The sequence below is a fragment of the Apiospora marii genome (genome assembly GCF_038362585.1).
Source record: "Apiospora marii strain CBS 49790 chromosome Unknown utg000001l_segment0_segment0, whole genome shotgun sequence".
NCBI lineage: Eukaryota > Fungi > Ascomycota > Sordariomycetes > Amphisphaeriales > Apiosporaceae > Apiospora > Apiospora marii.
The window spans coordinates 668972-688908 of record NW_027117372.1 but is presented as its reverse complement, the minus strand read 5'-3'; the positions used below and the strand labels follow the sequence as shown (position 1 = coordinate 688908).

The following is a 19937-nucleotide window of genomic DNA, read 5'->3' as shown; positions in this document are numbered from 1 at the left end:
CGCCATCATGTCCCTGCTATCGCAACTTGTTATTCTCGAAGCCGCCACCTCGCGACTTGAGGCTGTGCTCGCAGCGCGGCAGCATTGCGGCGCCGACGACAATGGCCAGAATCTTTTGTCGCAGCTACATCAGTCTCTCGCCGCCTGTGCGAACTCCATAGAGCTCCTGGCGAACCATGTGGGGAGCGCAAAGACTGCCTTGGATGCTGGGCTGATGATCGGCAGACGCACAAGAGCCAGGTACATTTTTAACGAGGATGGCATTGCACCCATCCGGGAAGCGCTGCGCGATCAAATCCAAGCCATGCACTTCCTTCTCTATGTTGTTTCACTGCAAGTCTACCCAACTCCAATCATCGAAATATAGATCTGATTGATGTACAACCCGCTTGCCATTCAACATCAGGAAATTGTTTTGAACCTGGCACTGCGCCGACACAGATCGCTACCAGACGCCATTTGCACCAATCTTCGTCATTCTGGAGAAATCACACTGACCTTTGAGCTATGTAAATGTAGGGAAGCTAAAGAGGAGCAATCCACAGCACTTCTCGACGCTGAAAACTCCAACATGCTCCATCGCGTGGCTGATCGAAGTTCGTCCCTAATGTGCCTTCGCGATTCCGCATCCGTTGCATCCTTTACCGACAGGGTGACCGACAGCATATCGCGAGCCAGCATCATCTTCGGGTTTGACACCCAGCTACTGGATACCAAACTGTATCGTGGAGCCGTGATCACGGCCTGGAGGAAGCTCCATCGACCACCTCGAAACGATTACCAGCCTAGTAACAACGAACACGAAGCCCATGATTCCGATCCTACACCACATGATCTCGACTCTATACCACATGATCACGATGACCAAATAGCTGGCCGTGCGACCATTCGCGGGCCTGAACGGTCATTGACGCTGTTGGTGAAGTGGAATTTTCGGGCTGAACATCCAAACGAACTGAGCTGTGCTGCTGGAGATGTTATTGTGCCTATAAGAATAGCCGGTAACGATTGGGTATTGGCCAGGCCGGCAGCCGGTTCAAGCCCACCAGGAATTGTCCCAATCGGGTATCTTTCTGTCCCATCGATGAATGGCAGTGAATGCACGAGTGTGGAAGAAGCCCGGGAAGCTTTACTCAAGCTTATACGTATCCAAGTTACTTCTCCAGGATCGCAGGACCAAACCGAGCTGTCTACTGTTAATTCTCCGAAGCTCGATAGGATGCCACCGGACCCACAGGCATCGGAGAGCCCACCTAGGAATACTACCAATACTTCCAACTCGCCTGGAGTTGCCATGGATGATCCGTGCTCGAAGGTCCTCTCTTTCGCCCTTCGAAAATACGGGATCGAAGCGAGCCCGGATGAGTATGACCTATATATCATTCGTAATCACAGGGGAGTTGAAGAAGAGATGAGGTTAACGAAGGACGTTAAGGCGTTGCAATTGTTCAAGCAGTTGCACAGATTAAACCAAAAGCCTGTGTTTATGCTGAGGAAAAAAAGCCAGTGTTCGAGGGGATAAGACAGCCTGATTTGGATATTATCTGAACTTTGCGCAAGCAATATTAATGGACTGATCGCGGTGGTGGTTGTTTCCGACGGCTCGTCGCTTTGCGCTGTCGCGTGCGACTTTCAGCAGCGGCTGAAGGAGGAACACGTAATGACGTCAATTCCCGACTCTCTGGTTCATCATCCGTTTGTGGCAAATGGCGGCCGGCTAGGGCGAGAAGTGTGTGTTGGCGGCATCCAGTTGCCAGCAACTTCAAGACGGGCGCGCGGGGACGCCGTCTGGGGAAATCGTTTTGGGGAGTAGTCTAGAGCCTAGACCCCTGACCCACGGCCCCCCACGGCCCCTGGCTACCTCCCTAAAGAGGGCGTGCAGCGCCATAAATAGCATCAGAGCTGAAGGCAGGTGCAGGTGAACCCCTGGCTTGGAGCCAATAGCGAGATAACATTGGCTGCTGGTGAAATGGCAAAATGATAGCACTGCTTCAATAGTTTGCTTTTGTTTCTCGTTCACCTATGCAGGCCATGCAGACAGACAGGAAGAACACGAGATCGCATCAATGCTTGGCTGATTGGGGGAGGTATATCAAATGATTGATCAATATCGTCGGAGACTCCTTCCCCGCATGAAAGAACGCTATTTTTCTCTCTTTCTCCCACTGTCACTTACTTCTATTTAACTGCGGGAAACTGTCGTTGCGTACAAAGTTTTGTGAGTAGAAGATTCGTATGTTGCAAAACAGTGCTGAAGCCAATTGATGCCGTCTTCCGTGGTTGCCATTTGAATTGACAGGCCCTCCCGAGATGGAAGGAACGCCCAATAACGCCAAACCAAGCGCCAGGCCGCCCCTAATCGCCACGCTAGATCAACCGGCCATTGCAGGTGCCAAACTACCACCAGCAAGCAGCAACACATACAAATACTCACTGGACCCCGACACGCTCCGGTCGGAATCGCTGCGTCTACTGAGGGAGCGACCGCCCACCACCCAAGACCGCTTCATCTGCTACCTCCTTGATGGCGCCGACCCGCTGTCCAACCTCGGCCGCTACTGCGAGCGGGAGTCCTTCGAGGATAAGTTCCAGCTCGACGACGCCCGGATGCACCAGATGTACGGCGCCCACGAGGCCGCCAGCATCTTCTTTTTAGTGATGGACCAGCAGGACGCCGCGCCCGTGGGGGTAATCCGCATCATCCGCCACATCCCCGACGGCGCGGGCCTGCTGACGCTCAACGACTGCCGCGCCATGCTCGGGGTGACGGCGGCGCAGTTCCAGGCGCACCACGGCGTGCGTAGCCTCGACGACGTCTGGGACATCGGGTCCGTCGCGGTGCGCAAGCCGTACCAGTCCCGCGACCGGAACCTGGCGAGCAACCTGCTGTTCCGGGCCATGCACGCGCGCGCGGCGCACGAGGGGATCGCGCACTACATCGGCACCGTGGACCGGGACATCCGGCGCATGATCCAGCGGGTCGGGTTCTGGGGCGGGACCATCTGCGACACGGGGCCCGTCCGCCACAGCGGCTCCGACGATAGCTTGTTCAGTTATGGGCACTGGGCGACTATCAACACCAACGTCCAGCGGCTGGCGCGCGAGGCGCCCGAGGCGGTCCGGCCCGTCGTCGAGCTCTTTGCGCGTCGGTGTATCGATGGCGAGGATATGGATCATCGGCTCATGTTTGACATTTCCAAGGCCCCGGCGGGGGGCAAGAAGTAGGTGCATCTCTTCAATTACCCAGTGCTCGCTCTCTGGAGACGAGAAGGATCCGCTAATGTGTTGGTAGATTGAAAGCGCGCCTTTGATTTTCATTGAGTACGTACAGGTCGCTGGAGAAATTGGCTCCAAGCAGTACTCTAGCGTCGTCAAGCTGTTACGAAGCTCTGTACGATACATGTTGTACGATTGAACATGCTAGCGGATTTCATTAGAACGGTCATTCCACGGCGGGGAAGCGTTTGGCTTTGAGAGTTTCGCGGGCATCTGGGATTCATGGGCAGTGTCATAGATGGAAGATTGGCCTGGTTGGCTGCAGCGCAAGTCAGATTCCAAGAGTTGCTTTCTAGCTAGCAATTCTACACAAATCTATGGGGTATCCTAACAGTCAAGTGAGCCGTCCCAGCAAGTATTTAGATGTCGACAAGTGGTCTAGTAGGGAACTCTTGTGGCAACATCCCTCCAGAATGAGCAACGGTCGCCGCGCCCTCCTTCCCAGCTGGTCGCATTGACCAGACGGAACGTATTGACGATACCGCTACCGTTGCGTATGTAGTAGCTGAGATTGTCAGTTATGTTGAGGAGAGTGGTGTCTCCTCCCGTCGTGTTCAGATCCATTTGGTATGGCTCCGAGAGAGTGTACGCCGGCCAGTAGATGTCGCCATTGACAGGGGCCGTGGCGTTGCTGAACCCGGCCATGGCGTCCGCCAACGATATGACGGGCGAGCCCGACATGATGAAGTTGCCCCATATCTTCTGGATGGCGTAACTGAAATCGTCGGGCGTCCCGTCGCCGGCGGAGAAGTAGGACGCCAGGTCGGCCCCGTGGTAGGCTGGCGTCACGGAGTATTGGTACTTCCAGGCTTGGCGGGAGTTGTTTCCATTGGCGCTGGTGTTGTTAGTACCACAGCTAAAGGCTTCGACGAGCCACTGGGCGGGGCAGTCGAAGAGCGACTCGGCCGCGATATCGAAGACGCTCTGCTGCAGGCCCGTGGCCATCTCCGACACGGTCAGCGCGGTGGGGTCCTGGTCGCCGAGCGTGTCGTAGCGCCATCCATTGTTTCCCGCTTCCGACTGGTCGATCTGGTAGAGGGAGTTTAGTTCTGCCTTGTCTTCCGCCATGAAGTTTGGGAACGTGCTGGATATGAATTGGTCGTAGGTGTCCCTTGTCGAGACCTCGGGATTGGTCAAGGGGACTCCCTCGTTGGCATTGTTCTGTGCGAATTGGTTAGAAGATGTTGGACTTCAGAGCACGCCACGAACTTACGCCGACGAGGATATTTTTCCCAGTCACTTTTCCTGATGACAGCTGATTTGATGGCAGGTCCTGGATGTAGTCATCGTCGATCACAGGTCCAAATGCAAAGGTCCCAAAGTAGCCACGAGTGGTGGACACAAGACCACTTGCATTCTGCAAGGTCCAAGTATCCGTGGATACCAGGCAACCGAACACATCGGAGCGGGCTTGGAACCCCGAAGCACTAGCGCCGCCACATCCTGCTAGATCCGCGAACGCCTCATAGTTCAAGATGGGGAAGTTATCGTCATATCTGTAAACAGGTGGGGTCCAAGGACTGGCAGCGATGATCTAGAAGAAGTCCCAGGTCAGCATGGGGTGGCATAACACGTTGGCCAGGAAACAGTGGGCTTACGTTGTTAAAGAGGCTGGTCCCATTGCCGCCGTCGGCCATCACATGATACATGACCGATCCGGCCCCTGAGGACTCGCCGCCGATGGTGACATTGTTCTTGTCGCCCCCGAACTGGGAGATGTATTTGTTGACCCATTGCATGGCGAATCGCTGATCCAAAAGGCCAGCATTCAGGGCCCCTTTCTGCTTGACATCTGGCGAGGCCAAGTATCCGAAGGCGCCCAAGCGGTATTGGATCATCACGACAATGAATCCATTGTTGTTCGTGTTGATGAGTGTACTCGGGTCGTACATCGAGGCGTTAAAGACCGAATTACCCCCTCCATCTAGAAAGCATTGTCAGAGTCCGACCCCACACGGGAGAGAATAAATGCTTACGTATCCATAGAAACACGGGCAAGTTTGTGGCGTTAGGCGGGGCGTAAACATTGAGATAGAGACAGTCTTCGGTCCCGAAGCCGGAGTTGAAGCCGTAAATAAGAGGGACGCCGAAAGCACCGGTCTGTGGACAGGCCGGCGGCGGGGCGATGGCCGGTGTGACCCAACTGCTGTTAGAAAGAGGGGGCTGTGGCGCCTGCCACCGCAGCTTGCCCAGCGGCGGCGCTGCGTAGCGTATGCCCATCCAGATGTTCAGGTCGGAGTCGACGTCGTGGTATCCTCTGTATCTTGCGTAGCCGAGATTGACAAGGGGACCCGTGGAGTTGGATTCCGCCAGAGCCGGTGCTGCCAAGATGGCCAGGGCAACGGCAATGGCGAGTACAAAGCGCATGAGTCCGCCTTCCATTGCCAATATGGATGTTCGCAGCTGTCAGGGCCGGGGGTATCAAGGAGCCGCAAGTAATACGTGCTAGGACGCAACGAGGGTGTATTAGTAGGAGTGGAACGAGAGATGGACGGTATGAAAGCAGAGGTGTGGAGTGTGAGATCGGCCAGAGTTCGTGTCTCGTAAAAAGATGCGTCTTGGCCTGGAGATAAAAAGAAAAAGCAATGTTGTTGTGGGGCTTGCATTCACTGGCCCGGCTTTCCGGATATCGTGGATCCCGGGACAGTCCAGACACATAGGATTATATGGAATACTGCTGTGTCCATGCCAAAGGCAGCTTGGTGCTGGGTGAATAGAAGAAGATCCGAGGTGTAAGCGCTTCGCCTCCCCCGGGATTGAATGATGACTGCTTACCACTGTACATTTTAGCTAACATTCTCAAGTAAACAATCATGCCTTCAATTGGCTTACTCCTCAGCACTCATTCCGAGTCCTGAACCTATCTGGCGTATGTGTTTGAAAATAATCATAAAATCTATTTCAGGGGCTATTTTACCCCTTTTTACCCCCTTTTTACCCCTTTCGCAGATATTCGTCTCAGATAAAATGTCCAAAACGACCACGCAGTCCTTAGTATCATCTCTCGAATACTTTCGAACTAACAAAGTACCAATTGATCTGATAGTCGGGGTATTCCAGCTCATTACGTCCATGTCAGCGTCGTTGATATAGAGCAAATGGCGGTGACACTCCGTCAGCCACGACACCATGAGTCCACGAGTAAGAGCGTTGAATACTGCAGTTCTACCATCACTTGATAGAACTTGTCATGCACGCAGGGCAGCATGTATGTCGCCGAGATATATAGAGTCGCGCACTGTACTGTGTCATGGTGACTCAATGCTATATCGGATGACTTGGATTCTACCTAGTACCAACTACCGGCATCAATCAATTATTCTCAATAAAAAATTCCTGCTGCACCCCCCCCGCGACTGATGCATTCCCTTGATAGAGTCTCAATCAGACGTACCAACACCACCAACAACTATGGACGCAAAGGTGTTAGATCCCGAGGTCATGGCTCAGTCCCGAGCAACAGAGCTCGAAGTCTTCTTTTCGATTCCCATCCCCATCGTCATCTTCACCACAGCCCTTCGACTCTATGTCAGAAAGGCAACTATCCCCAAGGGCAGCCTTGCCGCCGACGACTACCTGATGATATGCGCCACTGTGGGTGTCGTCTAAGTCTGACTGTAAGACAAGCTAATTTGTCATGCAGCTGGCGGCAGTCGCGGTTAGTGCAGTCGGGCTCGGCTTTGGTACGCACGCTCCTTCCTGTTACAGCAATGACGCACAGATAGGAGCATGTGTGTTGACTGGACGCACAGGGCCGCCTTACGGATTCGGACGGCACAAGGAGGCCATTACTTCGGCTCAATATGAGACCTTTATGATGGTTGGTTCCTCCAGGCTGATACCGTGATCTCGCTGTTGGCGTTACTAACACCGAAGCGTATCAGGGCAACTACATCTTCAGTCACTGCTACGACGTGGCCATAGCCACCACCAAGCTATCTGTGCTGGCCCTCTACTACCGCATCTTCATCACCCCCTGGTTCCGACGGCTCGTCCTTCTCACCGCCGCATTTGTCCTACTATGGCTCTTGTCGATGGAAGTGGTCCTAGTGGTCGGTTGGCATCCCATCCAGAGGTGGTGGTCTGGACACGACCCCGGGTCCGTGCAGATAACCGGGTTTGCCTACTACACCAACATCACCAACATGCTTGCCGACTTGTGGATCTTCGTCATGCCCATCCCCGTCCTCCTCCACCTCCAAACTGGACTCAACAAGAGGATCGGGCTGTGCTTCTTGTTCTCGTTTGGGCTGGGGACGTGCGTGATCAGCGCGGTCAGGATGAAATGGATATTCACAATGGACTCCCGAGATATCACATGTAAGTCTCACGCTTAGCCAGTCACTTGAACTTCTTGGAAAACGCAAGTCATTGCACTGACTGAAGACGTCTCAGGGGATGAGGTACCGCTCGGTATACTCTCAGCCTAGGAGGCTTGCATGGGCGTTCTGTGCGGCAACCTGCCCGTGATGTACAAGGCTCTCAAGGACATCTTCATCAAGCTCGTCACCATCCACCGGGGCCAGTCTCAAGAAGAGATTGCATTACAACACCAGGAAAGTCCGCTGAACTCGCCTCCCGACTCCCACGAGGAGATACGACGTACCGGTGAATGGGTTCGCTTGCGAGGAGGCGTTACAGATATGGAAATCGTTTAGGAGGTTTCAAACGCTAGAGGGAGTTTGGGTTCTTAAGTACATCCTTATTCGACACAACTAGATTACCAATAGTTTCTATCGACTTTATTTTACAATACACTCCCTTATCGCGATGTGCGTCCATACCCTGATTATATGATACTCCCACAATACTCAGCCCTTCAAAGTGAGCGACCGGTATGAATCGAAAGGAATAATATCCCTTTTTATACAAGTCGGTTATGACCTAGTTGAAGTGACTTCAAGATTGAGAGTCAGGTACGAGGTTTCCAAGAAGGTGGATTCCTCAAGACCCGCCTTGATACTGTCTACTCCGGTTTTGAGCTCCGAGAAGCCTCGGGGAATGTAGCCACCGGCTCCAAGAGGGGGCCCGGTGATCCTCCCGAGCATCTTGACAATAGACTTTCTAGAGAGCAGATCCACGAGATTGGGGTTGGAGCTGTCCAGTGTTTGGCCGCGCAGCCGTGGATAAGGGAACAGCTTTTCCGCCGTGATGGGCCAGCAGCGCACGGTGTCCGATGACGGACCATAGCCCACGATGCCGCAGAGGATGGCGCAGCGGTATTGCCGGACCTCGCCTTCCACGGCGGACAACCAGATGATGGAGCGGACCTCCATTCCTGGTACGTAGCATAGCACGTTGGCTAGGCTGACAAGCCCCTCATGTTCATCGGGCGTGGTGTATCCAAAACAGTAGCGAGACCCACCGCTCTGCTTAATAGTGCCGAGCATAACCGCCCTTTCCTGCCAGTTGCCAGCTCCTGGGCGGGAAATCTCACCTATCCTCATATCAGGCTGGTTGCCGTCGTATATTTTAATGGTTTGCCGTTTCCAATGGGTAAATTCGTGTTGTCCTATAGACAAATTTTCATCAGCAGCTTGCCTACTGATGTCATGGACAGGCTCTTTGGGCACTTACCAAAGTGTGGTGGGAATGCCCTGGCAACATTCCCGCTTCCGGGATGCATTAGATAGATAGCATCCCACTTGTAGCGACACCACCCATCCAGATATCTCTCCAAGAGAAGACCCGGCCGCGTTATCATGGTGTCCCCTATTTTGACATAACACTCGAGACAACCGATAGCCAGCTCATACGCGTTGCTAGGGCGGGACAACGGACAGAGTATGAGGTCCAGGCTCAACGCCGAGCCGGATATCTCGATGCTGTGCGTCAGTGAGCCCCTTCCTTTCACTATCTCCAGACCGTAGGAAAACGCTTCCGGCCCCATTGTAAAGAACGGGCTTGGCGCCGTGCTGATGTGCGCTAAGATGGACTGGTCGTACGAGCTCTTGAGAATCTCCTCCTGCAGCCTGCGAAAGGCCTTGGCCTTCCCTTCGCCGTAAATTAGCGGCATGTTGACGCCGAAGATGCCGATCATACTATAAGCCAGGTCTTCTGCGCGCGTTGTCACCCTCTTGGCAGCCCAGCTCATCTTCTTATGCGTGCTATAGCTGTCCAAGAGCTGCCTCGTCAAGTCGGGTGTTCTCCTTTGGTGATTTGTCTGCTGCAGAAGCTCCAGGCTTATGCAGGTAGTCTGTGAGATCTGCTCCGCCCAGCTTTCTCGGCTGCCCAAGTCAGTCCAAGATGCACTGTAAAATCTAAGGCTGTAAGGCGCGACTAGCTCTTGCAACGTCCAGCCACGAGTGAACCATAAGCTGCCGAGCAGGCCGTCTGCCGATCGGACATCCGAGAGGAAGACGAGGCATAATTCGGCGTCTTGGTACCATGCGTACATGGAGTTGATGGCCTCGGTCAGCTCGGCGCTGCTCCTCTTGTCGATGCAGCACGAGTCGATCCAGATGTAACGATGGCCCAGGGCCAGGGCCGTGACGGAGCCTTGCAGTACCTTGGCAGCCCCCCCCTTGTTCTTCCACTCATCCAGCGGTCTCCCCACGTCCTCGAATAGCACTTCATCTTTTGTCCATCTATGCGACAGAATGGCGTACGGCGGCGGCTCGATGAAAAGCTCCAACTCCAGGGTCAGCGTATTGATCAGTCGCATCAGAAGGATTTCGTTGTTGTTTGGTCCAAGATCCGGGGCGTGCCGAGATTGGGAGGCAGCCTACGATGTAGCATCGATCAATTGTGATTGAAAGAATTGTCGGCACAGCCGAGGTTGGTGGTTGGTGTGGCAGACTTCCACCAATGGAACCCGCAGGACCGACACATCTGCCCATGACCGATCAAATCAACGATACGTCATCTGACCAAGTACATTATGGATAGGCAGGGTATATGTGGAAAGCTGGCTGGGAACTAACGCAGGGCGGAACGTAAAAGAAACTCCTATTGATGCATCTACAAATGAGTTAAACACAATATATGTTTCTGTATCTCTATAAAAATGGAGCCTGCAAACAACTGTGATACTTCCAAAACACCCTTATTCATGAGCCAGGCGATGTCATTTGCATCCAAACACATCATCATCGAGTGGCAGGCCAAATACATAACCCAAATCATTCGGCAGCACTTCATCTTCCACCCTTGACGTTCCTCGGAGCTCGTTTTCCGTATTTGTAGCATCTTCAATGGTAGCTGGACGAGACAAAGCGGACTTCTTTGGACCGTCCATGGGCGGCCACGAGAGCGCACACAACGTAGCCGACAGCTTAATCTCATTGATCACGGCAATGACCCAGACCGCCATCGCATAATAGGGCAGCGTAAGCACACCCGGCAGCGGCAACACCATGAACGCCAGCACCAGAAACTCGACGACGGCCGTCGTGCGCCATATCCCGCGATCCTGCAGCTTCCGCACCGACGCCGCGACGTCGTACCAGACCGCCTCCAGCAGCGTCGCGTCCACGAAGCGGTCCCACTGCCGCCTCCGCTCCGCCAGGGTGAGGTCCGCGCGCAGTTTCTGCCGGCGGTCCATGTCCCGCAGCCGGTCCTCCCAGAACGGCTGCAGTCGCCCCTTGGCGTCGTACGGCTCCCGCAGGCAGAACGTCCGCCAGCGCCGGATGGACTCGAGGGCCAGCTGCGGGTCGACGTCGAAGTACTCCCGGTGGTCGTGGACGCGGCACACGCAGTCGAAGTAGTACCGGTGCTGCGCCAGCTCGGCGTGGATCAGGCTCTCCGCGCGCCGGCAGAGCCGGATGGCCACGTGCCCGGGATCGTACTGTCCTCGGATGGAGTGGTGCTGGCAGTCGTTGAAGATGTTCTTCTGTCGCTTGTAGGTCGGCCCGGCAGTGAACCCGATTTTCCAGATAGTCTTCTCGGGGGACTGCGACGGTTTAACTTCAAATAGATAATTGTTGCCGTGGTCCTGTTGCCTTCGTTGCTTCTTGGTGAGGGGCTTTCGCAGAGCTCCCTTGATGTGGTCGTCCAGGCTTGTGGGGCTGTCTGAAAATTGTATGGTCCGCTCGCTTGAGGCCCGCGATGACAGAGATAGACGAGCCGGCTTTCGCCTGCCAGGTCCCTTGACGGCTGGGTCAGCGGGGGCCAGTTCGGGAGCTGAAACAGAGACGGTCTTGAGTGCCGGCCGCAAAGACGGACTCGGGGAAGGTGAGTCTTGTTCGGCCGCGGGCTCGACCGTGATCGAGTCTGCGATACGTGACTCTTCGCTGGAAACAAGACTTGGCAAAGGCGCAGTCACGCATCGTCGCTTTGATTCGCGTACTGGTCTGTGTCGTCTTGTCGACGGAGATGTGCTTCGAGGTTGAGGACAGGCGTCTCCTGCGGGGAGAGTCACGGTCTTCTTCGAAGTGCTTCGCGTCTTTGGGGGTGTAGGGAGTTCCGACTGGTTCTTGGCTGGTGTGTTTGGTAGGTTCTCCATGTTGACTGTTCAATTGGTTCGAGCAGATCAGAAACAATTGCAGAATGAGAGTTGGTATGGTGAATATTGGGAAATGGCTTTTTGACGAAGACTTTTGTCGGTTTATATGCTCGTAGCCCGTCTCGTGAGTCTGGGGATGAGTGTTGGTTAGCCGCCGAGCAGCGTTGACGACCAGGGTCCTGCTGCAGACACAGCCCGCGCAGGTTGCAGGTAACAGCGACCCAACCGGGAGGGCATAGCCCCGTTTCAGTTACCTCTCGACCTCAGCTCTGGGGAGAGAATGCAACAGTAAAAACCTACACGTCTATGCATCTTGCACCTATTACCACTAATTGCGCATTGGTAAGGTTGATTAGGAGGCTTATTCCATGGCCGTCCCTGCAACCTGGTCACGAACGACATCGATTGACCAGCCGGTCGGCGGCCTCCACGGCCAATCCTGCAACGCTCCGACAACAGATACTGACTGCCCTGAAGCATCGGCCATGGCCGATACTACAGCTCGTGAGGAATTGACCGGAAATGCGCTGGAGAGGCTGGCCGTTTCGTGAGCACCGCCATTGGCGACGAAACAATATGGTTCAGGCAAAGCAACTGAAGGTTTTCACGGAGGCACCATTATTCTCCAATCATTTCCCAACGTGCGATCAAGGACTTGGGTTTGGTAGGTTTGTATTACCCAGATGATTTCTTTGGCCCGCAAAAGCGCTATAACGAGTCGGATGTGATGGCAAGCAGATAACCCGCTACCAGAACTTCCTCCGGGCGTGTCCGCATTGTTTTGGGAGGGCCAGTTATTCTAATGTTTATTCAGGTTGCCTGTCAAACCCCGTCCTGACCTCTTCACCAGCACATGTTACAGGCCCAAAATAGCTACATGGCGTTATGCCGCGAGCCGTATTTTGTCAAGCCTCTGTATCTAGGCGTCCCCATATAACCCGGCATATGAAATGCAATGCAGTAAACGCTTCGATAGATAGCCAATAACATACAAGATCCACTCCAAGCCGAACCGAACCGGCTAATAGCCCCAAATGTGTCGGCCTGACTCGATCATCTCATATTCGGGAGGCGGCTCGTCTGTGTCGTGAACGCTTTGGTAAGATGGAGGAGCAAGCTCGCCCAGTACCGAGTCCGCGATATCCATATCGGGTGGTGGTGGCGGCAGGGAGCTGCCAGCCGGATCGCCCTCGGGAATCCCCCTCTCCACGTCTCGTTCAGCCGGCGCGCTTTCTCGAGCAGCGGGCGACGTCGTGGTAGTAGCAGTCGCAGATCCAGCATTCCGAGCCGCCTGCGCGGCGCGCAGCGCATCCAGCCTCTCGTGCAGAGCAGCCAAACTTACGCCGGTGGGCTGCTGGGTTGCGGTTCCCTCCCGAGTAGTAGCAGCCTCCCCGTCTTTGCCCCCAGACGACGGCTCCAAGAAGGCCCATTTCAGCCAGAGAACCTTGATCACCGCCCTCTTCGGGCCCTGGCAGTCGCAGCACACGCTCAGGAAGAGCGCCGGCGGCAGGAAGACGACCGCGGCGACTAGCTTGAGCGCCAGCCAGATCGCCGTCCAGGTGACGACTGCCGCGACCCATACCGCCACAGCAGCCAGTACGAATGCGACAAACAGCACGCAGAGGATTAGTATGGGGATCAGCCCGGCTGGATCCATTGTCGATAGCTTGGTCTTGTCGATTAAGGAGCAAGGGTGGTGATCAAATGTAGTTTCTAGAAGTCTTCTCGTACAAACGAGTTCTGAGTCTAGTCCTGGTGGAAGAATGCGTAGAAGAGGCAATGCTTCTTTCATTATCTGTTCCGGAAAGCGGCTGAACTCTGGAGGGAAGACAGGCCCAGAGAATGCGCACGTTTATGAACTGTGTTGGCAGCTACGCAAGTCCGCGCCTCTTATCAACTCAGATAGTGTTCCCCTAACCAGTTGACTCATCAACTCTAGCGACACTAGCTTCGGTTTCTCCATTGGAAATGTTCATTCCAGTCGATAAAGATTAGAGCTATTCCAGTGCCTCTCTCAGGTATTCAAGTCTATTTCATCATTGTAATAACCTCCCTAGTCACAGAAGCCCGCGGCCGACTCAGGATCCACCAGCCCCTGCTCCAGAAGGTCCTTGTAGCTCCAGTAATCGTGCTTCGTCCCCTCCCCCCGCGACGGGCGTGGTGCTCACCACCCTGCCCGTCCAGTACGAGCTCCCCACCGTGTGCCTGCCGAACGCCGCGAGCCCCGCGTTCAGGATCTCCTTGCGGGCGTCGAGCGAGTTGTTGTAGAGCGCCTCGATGGCCCACTCGCCCGTGAAGACGGGGAACCGGTCGCCGAGCTGCGCCGTCGCCCGCCGCGCGTCGGCGCAGATCATCTCGGTGATGTTGTTGGACCCCGCGGGCCGCCCGCTGAAGTAGTAGTAGTGCACGTCGAAGACGAGGTTCTGGCCCGCGGCGAAGCTGTCGGCCCAGTACTCGGGGCCCTTGAAGTCGTCGTCGAGCATGACGGGGATCTGGGGGTTCACGGCCGCCGCGCGCTCGAGGACGGCGCGGTAGTACTGGAGCAGCCAGGCCGCCGCCTTCTCGCTCAGGGACATCGGCTGGCCGATGTCGTCCGGGTTGTCCATGGGCTCGTTGACGGGCTCGAGCGTATAGGACTCGGGCTGGCCGGACGTCTGGATGAAGTCGAGCACGGCGTCCACCGTCTTCATCGACCAGTCCAGGGCCGTCTCGTTGTACCACCAGTCGAGTCCCCCCACGCGCTCGCCAATGGTCTGGTTGTTGACGCCGCCCGGCAGCCCGTGGAGATCGAGAATTACGTGCATGCCATGCTTGGTAATGGCGTGGGTCGCAATCTCCCGAATGTAGGCGGTCTGATGGCCGTGGTACAGCTTGCTGCCGGGGAGGTCGATCCAGGCCTGGTACGTCGTCGGGATGCGCAGGACCTTTAGGCCACCCGAGGCCAGGACATCAATGTCGGCCGTGGTGAACCAGGACGAGTAGCGTTTTTCGAACACGGGGCCGCACTGGTCGCCAAGGTTGGCGCAGCACGTCCACTCGTCCACCACCTCATCGCCGCAGTTGGCCGCCCACCATTCGGTGTCGATGAAGGGTTCTTGGACCATCCAGCCGCCGAGGTTCACGCCATCTCCCTTGAACGTCTTCCAGTCCAAGTAGCTCGTAGGCGACCTGGTGGTTGCTGCTCGAGCCGCGCCGGCGGAGCAAATGGACCCGGCTATAAAAGCGGAGAGTTGCATATTGACGGGAGATGGAGAAATCTGGGTGTCGTGGGTGGCTGAGGGCCAGTCTGTAACAGCCAGTGCTGTAACGCCCTTCTTGTACTTTTCCATCATCAACTCACGCGGGCCCCCACCGGCCCCACGACCAACTTCCTGGGAATTTGAGGGTCGACATATACCCTGGGAAAGCTGGGGCCCCGGATTTGGATGCACACGAATGAGGAGATCTGGTGGGTCGTCACCCGATGCGATGGGTCATCGACTAGGTATCCTTGGCGATTGGCAAAATCATGTGAGTGACCCTGCCAAGACGATGGAAATCCAGACAGGAAAGCTCTTCACTAAGCAATTTTCTATTTCCCCCCACTTACCGCATTAATCAGACGTCCTCACTTGGTTTATGCATCATTTATTAACAAAATCTGTCCTGACTGTGCGGAGGCGCGGGCGCTTGGGTAGAGACAGGCGGGAACTTGAGTGTTCTCGTCGCTGTGACGTTTCGGCGCCGGGAGAATACCACCTGTCTCTAAAGCTGGGCGGGCCGAAAAGACCATGGTTTGGGTTTCACAGGTGTTATTGCCCATCTCGAATGCCTCGGCATCGGTGTGCAGGTATCTATCTGCCTAGGTAAGCAGCCGGGGAAAGTTGGGATGGCATGCGGTTTGACACGAAAGCATGCAGCCACTTCGGATGAAAACGAAACAGCTGTGCGCGTTTCCTCTAGCAATCAGAGTAGCAAATCGCGTTGGACAGCTTCTGGAAGGCAGGAAACTTTATCAGATCATCGGATAAGCGCACTGACGGAAACTGTGTTTGTGCCTCGTACTCGGCGGTGGTGGCGCATCCCGGGGCAAGCTCACGGCCCGTTTCGGGGCCACGAGTCAAGTCATTAGGTCATCAGTTGCCCCTGAGCTGCGGCCGGTAATGCAGGACGACGTGCCAGATGATGTAGGCTTCGTGAAGATCATCAGGGGGTTGGTATCCAACCGCTGCACCAGGAGCCGAATGCTGTCGAATACAAATGCTGAGTGACGCCCAATGGCAAATATTGGCATCGGAGTGCAATCATCTCTTCAACTTCATTCCTACAAGAGTTGAGAACCTTTCACCTACTAACCAGTACATATTACGTTGCTTTACACACACATCCAAGATGGAGAAAGTCCAAGTCAACCTCGACGCCCTCGAGCGCAAGCTGATCAAGGCCAACAAGATCGCCGCCAAGGGCGAGAAGATGAAGGTCGGCGACGCCATCAAGCTCGGCCGTAAGTCGTCATCCATGGCCGCCACCATCAACAAGGGCATGAAGGAATACGATGTAAGGCCGCTGCTTCTGAACCTACGACTACCCCCAACTTGCAGACTCCAACCTTTGACACAGTCACAGGACACCGACCCTACGCCTCAGGAGAGCCAGGAAATGCTCATGCAGATGACGCGCATCGTCGAGTTGACTGAGGAGCAGGTCAACTCGCTGATCGGGTGCTCGGGATACCTCAAGGACAAGCTCCATGTGGGCGGTATGTAGTTCTGTTTGCCCCCATCCTCGCACTCTGTTTGCCTTACAAGTTCTTATGCTGACCGTCGCCCGACAATCAATTAGGCTTGGTCAAGAGGAACCTCGTCAAGACTTCCGAGGCCAGCGAGGCGCTTTCCCACCTGATGGTGTCGAAGGCGCCCCCGGAGCTGAAGGCGGAGGGCCAGGCCTTGGCCAAGAGGCGCAACGTGGCGTTCGACAAGGCGTTGGCTGTGTATGGCAACGCGACTGGGGGCGACGATCTTGGAGATGGGGCCGATGATTCTGATTAGGAAGATGGCTTGGATAATCTCAGTCCACTTCTCAAGTCACTTAGGACTGAAACTTCGTAGCGGGGCTGGAGTACGCTCTCCTTCAAGGTAGTGCCAATTAGCGAATAATCTGATCCGCCCTAAGTAGTCCGCACATATGTTCATTTCGATTAATACATTCGCTTCGCCTGCAATTTCCAGCCTGACTTTTCATTTACCTCGTTATCCAATTTTGGTATTGCAGATTATTGCATAAACTACTCATGTAAATGTATGTTCAAAGGCTTTTATTCATTTAATAGGGCAAAGCCCCTGAAAAGGGGCAACAAGTCATACATACAAAGCAACGCGAACAGATGGACAAAGAACCGGACACGCACCTTTCCTGGACCGGATACATCATCCCCATCGTTCTTCCTCATCAGGCCACGGCTTCCCCCGTACAAAATGCCACTCGATGGTGTCGGCATGGCTATCGATCAGCCACTTGAGCTCCGCGGCCAAGCACGCCCGTTCCGACCCGTCGTGACACGCGCGTATCTCGGCCGCATACCCAGCCGCCTCCTCCACGTGCCAAAGAACCCCGTCGGCGTGGCGGACAAGCCGCACCCACTCCCTCTCGCGCTGGATAATCGCGGCTTCGGTGCCGCCCGGCTGGCCCCGCATCGTTTTTACCTGCTGTCCGAGGTGCCGCAGCTGCGCGGCGACCAGGCTGGGCTCCTGGGCGAAGACGTCGAGGGATCTCTGGTAGTATTGGCGGTCCTTTTGTTGCTCCTTGCTTAGTTCCTTTGCAAGTCTGTCCTCTTCTTCTTTGATGGCGGTCCAATGAAGTGGACCCGTGAAGAGCCCCATGAGGCTCCAGTCCTCGCGTGCAGGGAAGACGGCGTGGCTGCTGATGCGTTTCCGCAGCTTCTCCATCCGACGGTCAAGGCATTCCATCCGTTGGATCTCGATGGCGATCCTGGATAGCAACATGTCACAATACCTTTCCCACTTTGCCTGGGGGACTACCTTGACTGCAACAGCGGTTGTCGCGGGTGAAGCCTCCTTTTCGTGGTGATGTGCCTGTTTCGACTGGTACCTCGTAGATGGATGCCAACTGGACGGCCTTGAATTCGATCGCGATTTGGGTGTTCCCTGTTCTCTTTGAGTAAGCCGGTGTTCCTCGGGGCTTGTCAGTGCTGTCCATCCACTAGATAAACATCTAGCAGAAGACATCGAAGCCTGTTGTTCAGGAGTGCATTGCATACCTTTTCCAAGTGCATTAGAGCACCCTTGTCGTCGATGTCGGTTCGTACAAGAGGGTTTAAGAACACAGTAGCAGCGCCCTTGCCAGGGTATCTTGACCCTGTTTTGCTTGATGAGGATGTGAACATTTTGCTGGATGGCAAATAATAATGTGTTGATGTCTGTGGTTTGCAAAGCAAGTAACGGCACGCTGATTATTCACAAAAGGCGCAAGGGTTTAATAGTGCTTGAATGGATAAAGGCCATGACTATAGCATTGTGTCAGTGCCACCCGTCAATGACAACAATGGCCACGACAAGTGACAAAGCCACGTGCCTAGACTAATCTAGGCCGTGCAGTATCCGCCCCCTGAAGTTTGGGCCCCTTTTCCGTTTGACAGACTAATACAAAGGTCCAAGCAACATATCCCCAAATTCCAGATTGATCTCCTATCATTCGACTCGTAACCCAACATTGTTTCCAAAGTTCATAGATCCCATTCCATAGAAAACAAAAATAACGCCATAAAAGTAAACCAGCCCCATATCACGAAACCCCCTCAAATCCCCAAATCGTCCGCGCCCGGCGATCCCAGCCGGTCCTGAACGACCTCGTGCTGCGCCGGCAACTCGATCTCCCCGTCCGAAGCCAGGGACGCACGACCCGCATGGCTTGTGTCCATCTCCCCGTACGTATCCAGCTTACCCGCATCCCGTCCCAGGGTGCGGCCACCACCAGTCATGCCCCGGAGCCGAGCATCGGACGACGAAAGCGGGTTGTTCCCCGTCCCGTACGGGTCCAGCAGCCACGCCTCGCCATTGAAGACCTTGCCCGGCATTGCCGCGGCGGTGATGTGGGGCGCGGCATGGTGGTGACCGGCGGTCTGCTGGGCCTGCTGCTGCTGCTGCTGCTGCTTATCCTTCCCCTTACCCTTCTGCTTCTGCTTCATCTCCGTCTTAGCGGCAAAGGGGTGCAAATCCCCCTCCGCCTGACTATCATCCGACACCGTCGGCGCCTCGCTCCCCATCGGCGTCGACCCGACGCTGCTGCCCACGCCAGCGGCCTGCAGGCCGGCCGCGAGGGGGTAGGGGCGCAGGAGGCCGTTGTCGGTGATGTCCTTGCGGATCTTGTGGGCGATGGACAGGGGGACGCCCTCGGCAGCCAGGGGCCCGGACGCCAGACCCTCCATGGGGTCGCCGCCGCCGCCGTACTGTCTTCCGTGGAGGGCGAAGTGGAGGGGGTCGTGTTGGCTGTCCTGAGGCTTCGGGACCTCGTCGGACATCTGCATGCCCGAGCTTGATCGAGGCACCGCCGGGTCCACGGCGGCCCCTTCCTGTCGTGGCGCCTTCTGGCGCTGGCCAGAGCTGGTGGCTTCGGTCTTGGGGTTGTTCATCTTTCTTTTCCTTTCTTTGTATCGTTTGGTTGTTCGGTATTGAAAGAAAGATGAGGGGAGGGGAAGAATGATGGAGGGGCCATATCGTGAAACAGCTGCCAGTGCGGATGGTTAATACTAGTATCGTCAGCTGTTAAGGTTCTGACGACATCCAAAGCCTATTGGTGGTTGACGGGAAGTGACGTTTGGAGCCCGTCACTGCGTTGTAACGAGTGGGCTATAAGTTTGGACTCGTCCCAACTAGGCACGTCTAGTTGTCGCATAGAGTTTGCGTGAAGCTGCGTTCCCTAATCCGGATGGACTGTGTCTCTTCCCCGCCCGCCGTTGGAGGGCAGTTTTGCGGATACTGCGGATGTTGCCGGGTGTCTCTTTATTCGTTCGGCTTGAGTCCATACTGTAGGCCGTTCCCATAAAACACGAGGAAACGAGGAGGGAAACCGGCAGTATTGAGAAGTAGAAAGGATGGGTATCAATTATTCATTAGGAGAGGTATTGTTGGCAATTAGCCCACTTATAGTATGTCTATCGTGTATCCGCCTGTTCATCTCCACATGTGAACAGACAGCGAGAAGCAATGTCACGGCTCAGATC

At 55.2% G+C, this 19937-nt stretch overlaps 11 protein-coding genes across 11 annotated transcripts; 4 read left to right on the top strand and 7 right to left on the bottom strand.

The window, feature by feature from the left end:
• Positions 1-7: 7 nt before the first annotated feature.
• Positions 8-1813, top strand: PG985_000238 (uncharacterized protein; the record flags this gene model as incomplete). The annotated part of the gene is made up of 3 exons (XM_066820007.1): positions 8-240; positions 520-1365; positions 1561-1813. 3 exons carry the CDS (start codon positions 8-10, stop codon positions 1811-1813), a joined length of 1332 nt encoding a protein of 443 aa, XP_066690886.1.
• A 497-nt stretch (positions 1814-2310) lies between these two features.
• Positions 2311-3225, top strand: PG985_000237 (uncharacterized protein; the record flags this gene model as incomplete). Its single annotated transcript, XM_066820006.1, has 1 exon — positions 2311-3225. One exon carries the CDS (start codon positions 2311-2313, stop codon positions 3223-3225), a length of 915 nt encoding a protein of 304 aa, XP_066690885.1.
• A 429-nt stretch (positions 3226-3654) lies between these two features.
• On the bottom strand, positions 3655-5658 carry PG985_000236 (carboxylesterase family protein; the record flags this gene model as incomplete). The annotated part of the gene is made up of 4 exons (XM_066820005.1): positions 3655-4437; positions 4490-4810; positions 4875-5200; positions 5253-5658. 4 exons carry the CDS (start codon positions 5656-5658, stop codon positions 3655-3657), a joined length of 1836 nt encoding a protein of 611 aa, XP_066690884.1.
• Positions 5659-6687: 1029 nt separating this feature from the next.
• On the top strand, positions 6688-7934 carry PG985_000235 (uncharacterized protein; the record flags this gene model as incomplete). The annotated part of the gene is made up of 5 exons (XM_066820004.1): positions 6688-6870; positions 6920-7096; positions 7161-7596; positions 7672-7679; positions 7755-7934. The coding sequence occupies 5 exons, from the start codon at positions 6688-6690 to the stop codon at positions 7932-7934; spliced, it is 984 nt and encodes a 327-aa protein (XP_066690883.1).
• A 219-nt stretch (positions 7935-8153) lies between these two features.
• On the bottom strand, positions 8154-8666 carry PG985_000234 (uncharacterized protein; the record flags this gene model as incomplete). The annotated part of the gene is made up of 1 exon (XM_066820003.1): positions 8154-8666. The coding sequence occupies one exon, from the start codon at positions 8664-8666 to the stop codon at positions 8154-8156; it is 513 nt and encodes a 170-aa protein (XP_066690882.1).
• Positions 8667-10342: 1676 nt separating this feature from the next.
• PG985_000233 (uncharacterized protein) lies at positions 10343-11719 on the bottom strand (the record flags this gene model as incomplete). Its single annotated transcript, XM_066820002.1, has 1 exon — positions 10343-11719. The coding sequence occupies one exon, from the start codon at positions 11717-11719 to the stop codon at positions 10343-10345; it is 1377 nt and encodes a 458-aa protein (XP_066690881.1).
• Positions 11720-12740: 1021 nt separating this feature from the next.
• Positions 12741-13376, bottom strand: PG985_000232 (uncharacterized protein; the record flags this gene model as incomplete). The annotated part of the gene is made up of 1 exon (XM_066820001.1): positions 12741-13376. The coding sequence occupies one exon, from the start codon at positions 13374-13376 to the stop codon at positions 12741-12743; it is 636 nt and encodes a 211-aa protein (XP_066690880.1).
• A 421-nt stretch (positions 13377-13797) lies between these two features.
• PG985_000231 (glycoside hydrolase superfamily) lies at positions 13798-14955 on the bottom strand (the record flags this gene model as incomplete). Its single annotated transcript, XM_066820000.1, has 1 exon — positions 13798-14955. One exon carries the CDS (start codon positions 14953-14955, stop codon positions 13798-13800), a length of 1158 nt encoding a protein of 385 aa, XP_066690879.1.
• Positions 14956-16090: 1135 nt separating this feature from the next.
• On the top strand, positions 16091-16746 carry PG985_000230 (uncharacterized protein; the record flags this gene model as incomplete). The annotated part of the gene is made up of 3 exons (XM_066819999.1): positions 16091-16255; positions 16325-16457; positions 16541-16746. The coding sequence occupies 3 exons, from the start codon at positions 16091-16093 to the stop codon at positions 16744-16746; spliced, it is 504 nt and encodes a 167-aa protein (XP_066690878.1).
• Positions 16747-17124: 378 nt separating this feature from the next.
• PG985_000229 (uncharacterized protein) lies at positions 17125-17700 on the bottom strand (the record flags this gene model as incomplete). The annotated part of the gene is made up of 1 exon (XM_066819998.1): positions 17125-17700. The coding sequence occupies one exon, from the start codon at positions 17698-17700 to the stop codon at positions 17125-17127; it is 576 nt and encodes a 191-aa protein (XP_066690877.1).
• An 812-nt stretch (positions 17701-18512) lies between these two features.
• On the bottom strand, positions 18513-19346 carry PG985_000228 (uncharacterized protein; the record flags this gene model as incomplete). The annotated part of the gene is made up of 1 exon (XM_066819997.1): positions 18513-19346. The coding sequence occupies one exon, from the start codon at positions 19344-19346 to the stop codon at positions 18513-18515; it is 834 nt and encodes a 277-aa protein (XP_066690876.1).
• Positions 19347-19937: the final 591 nt, after the last annotated feature.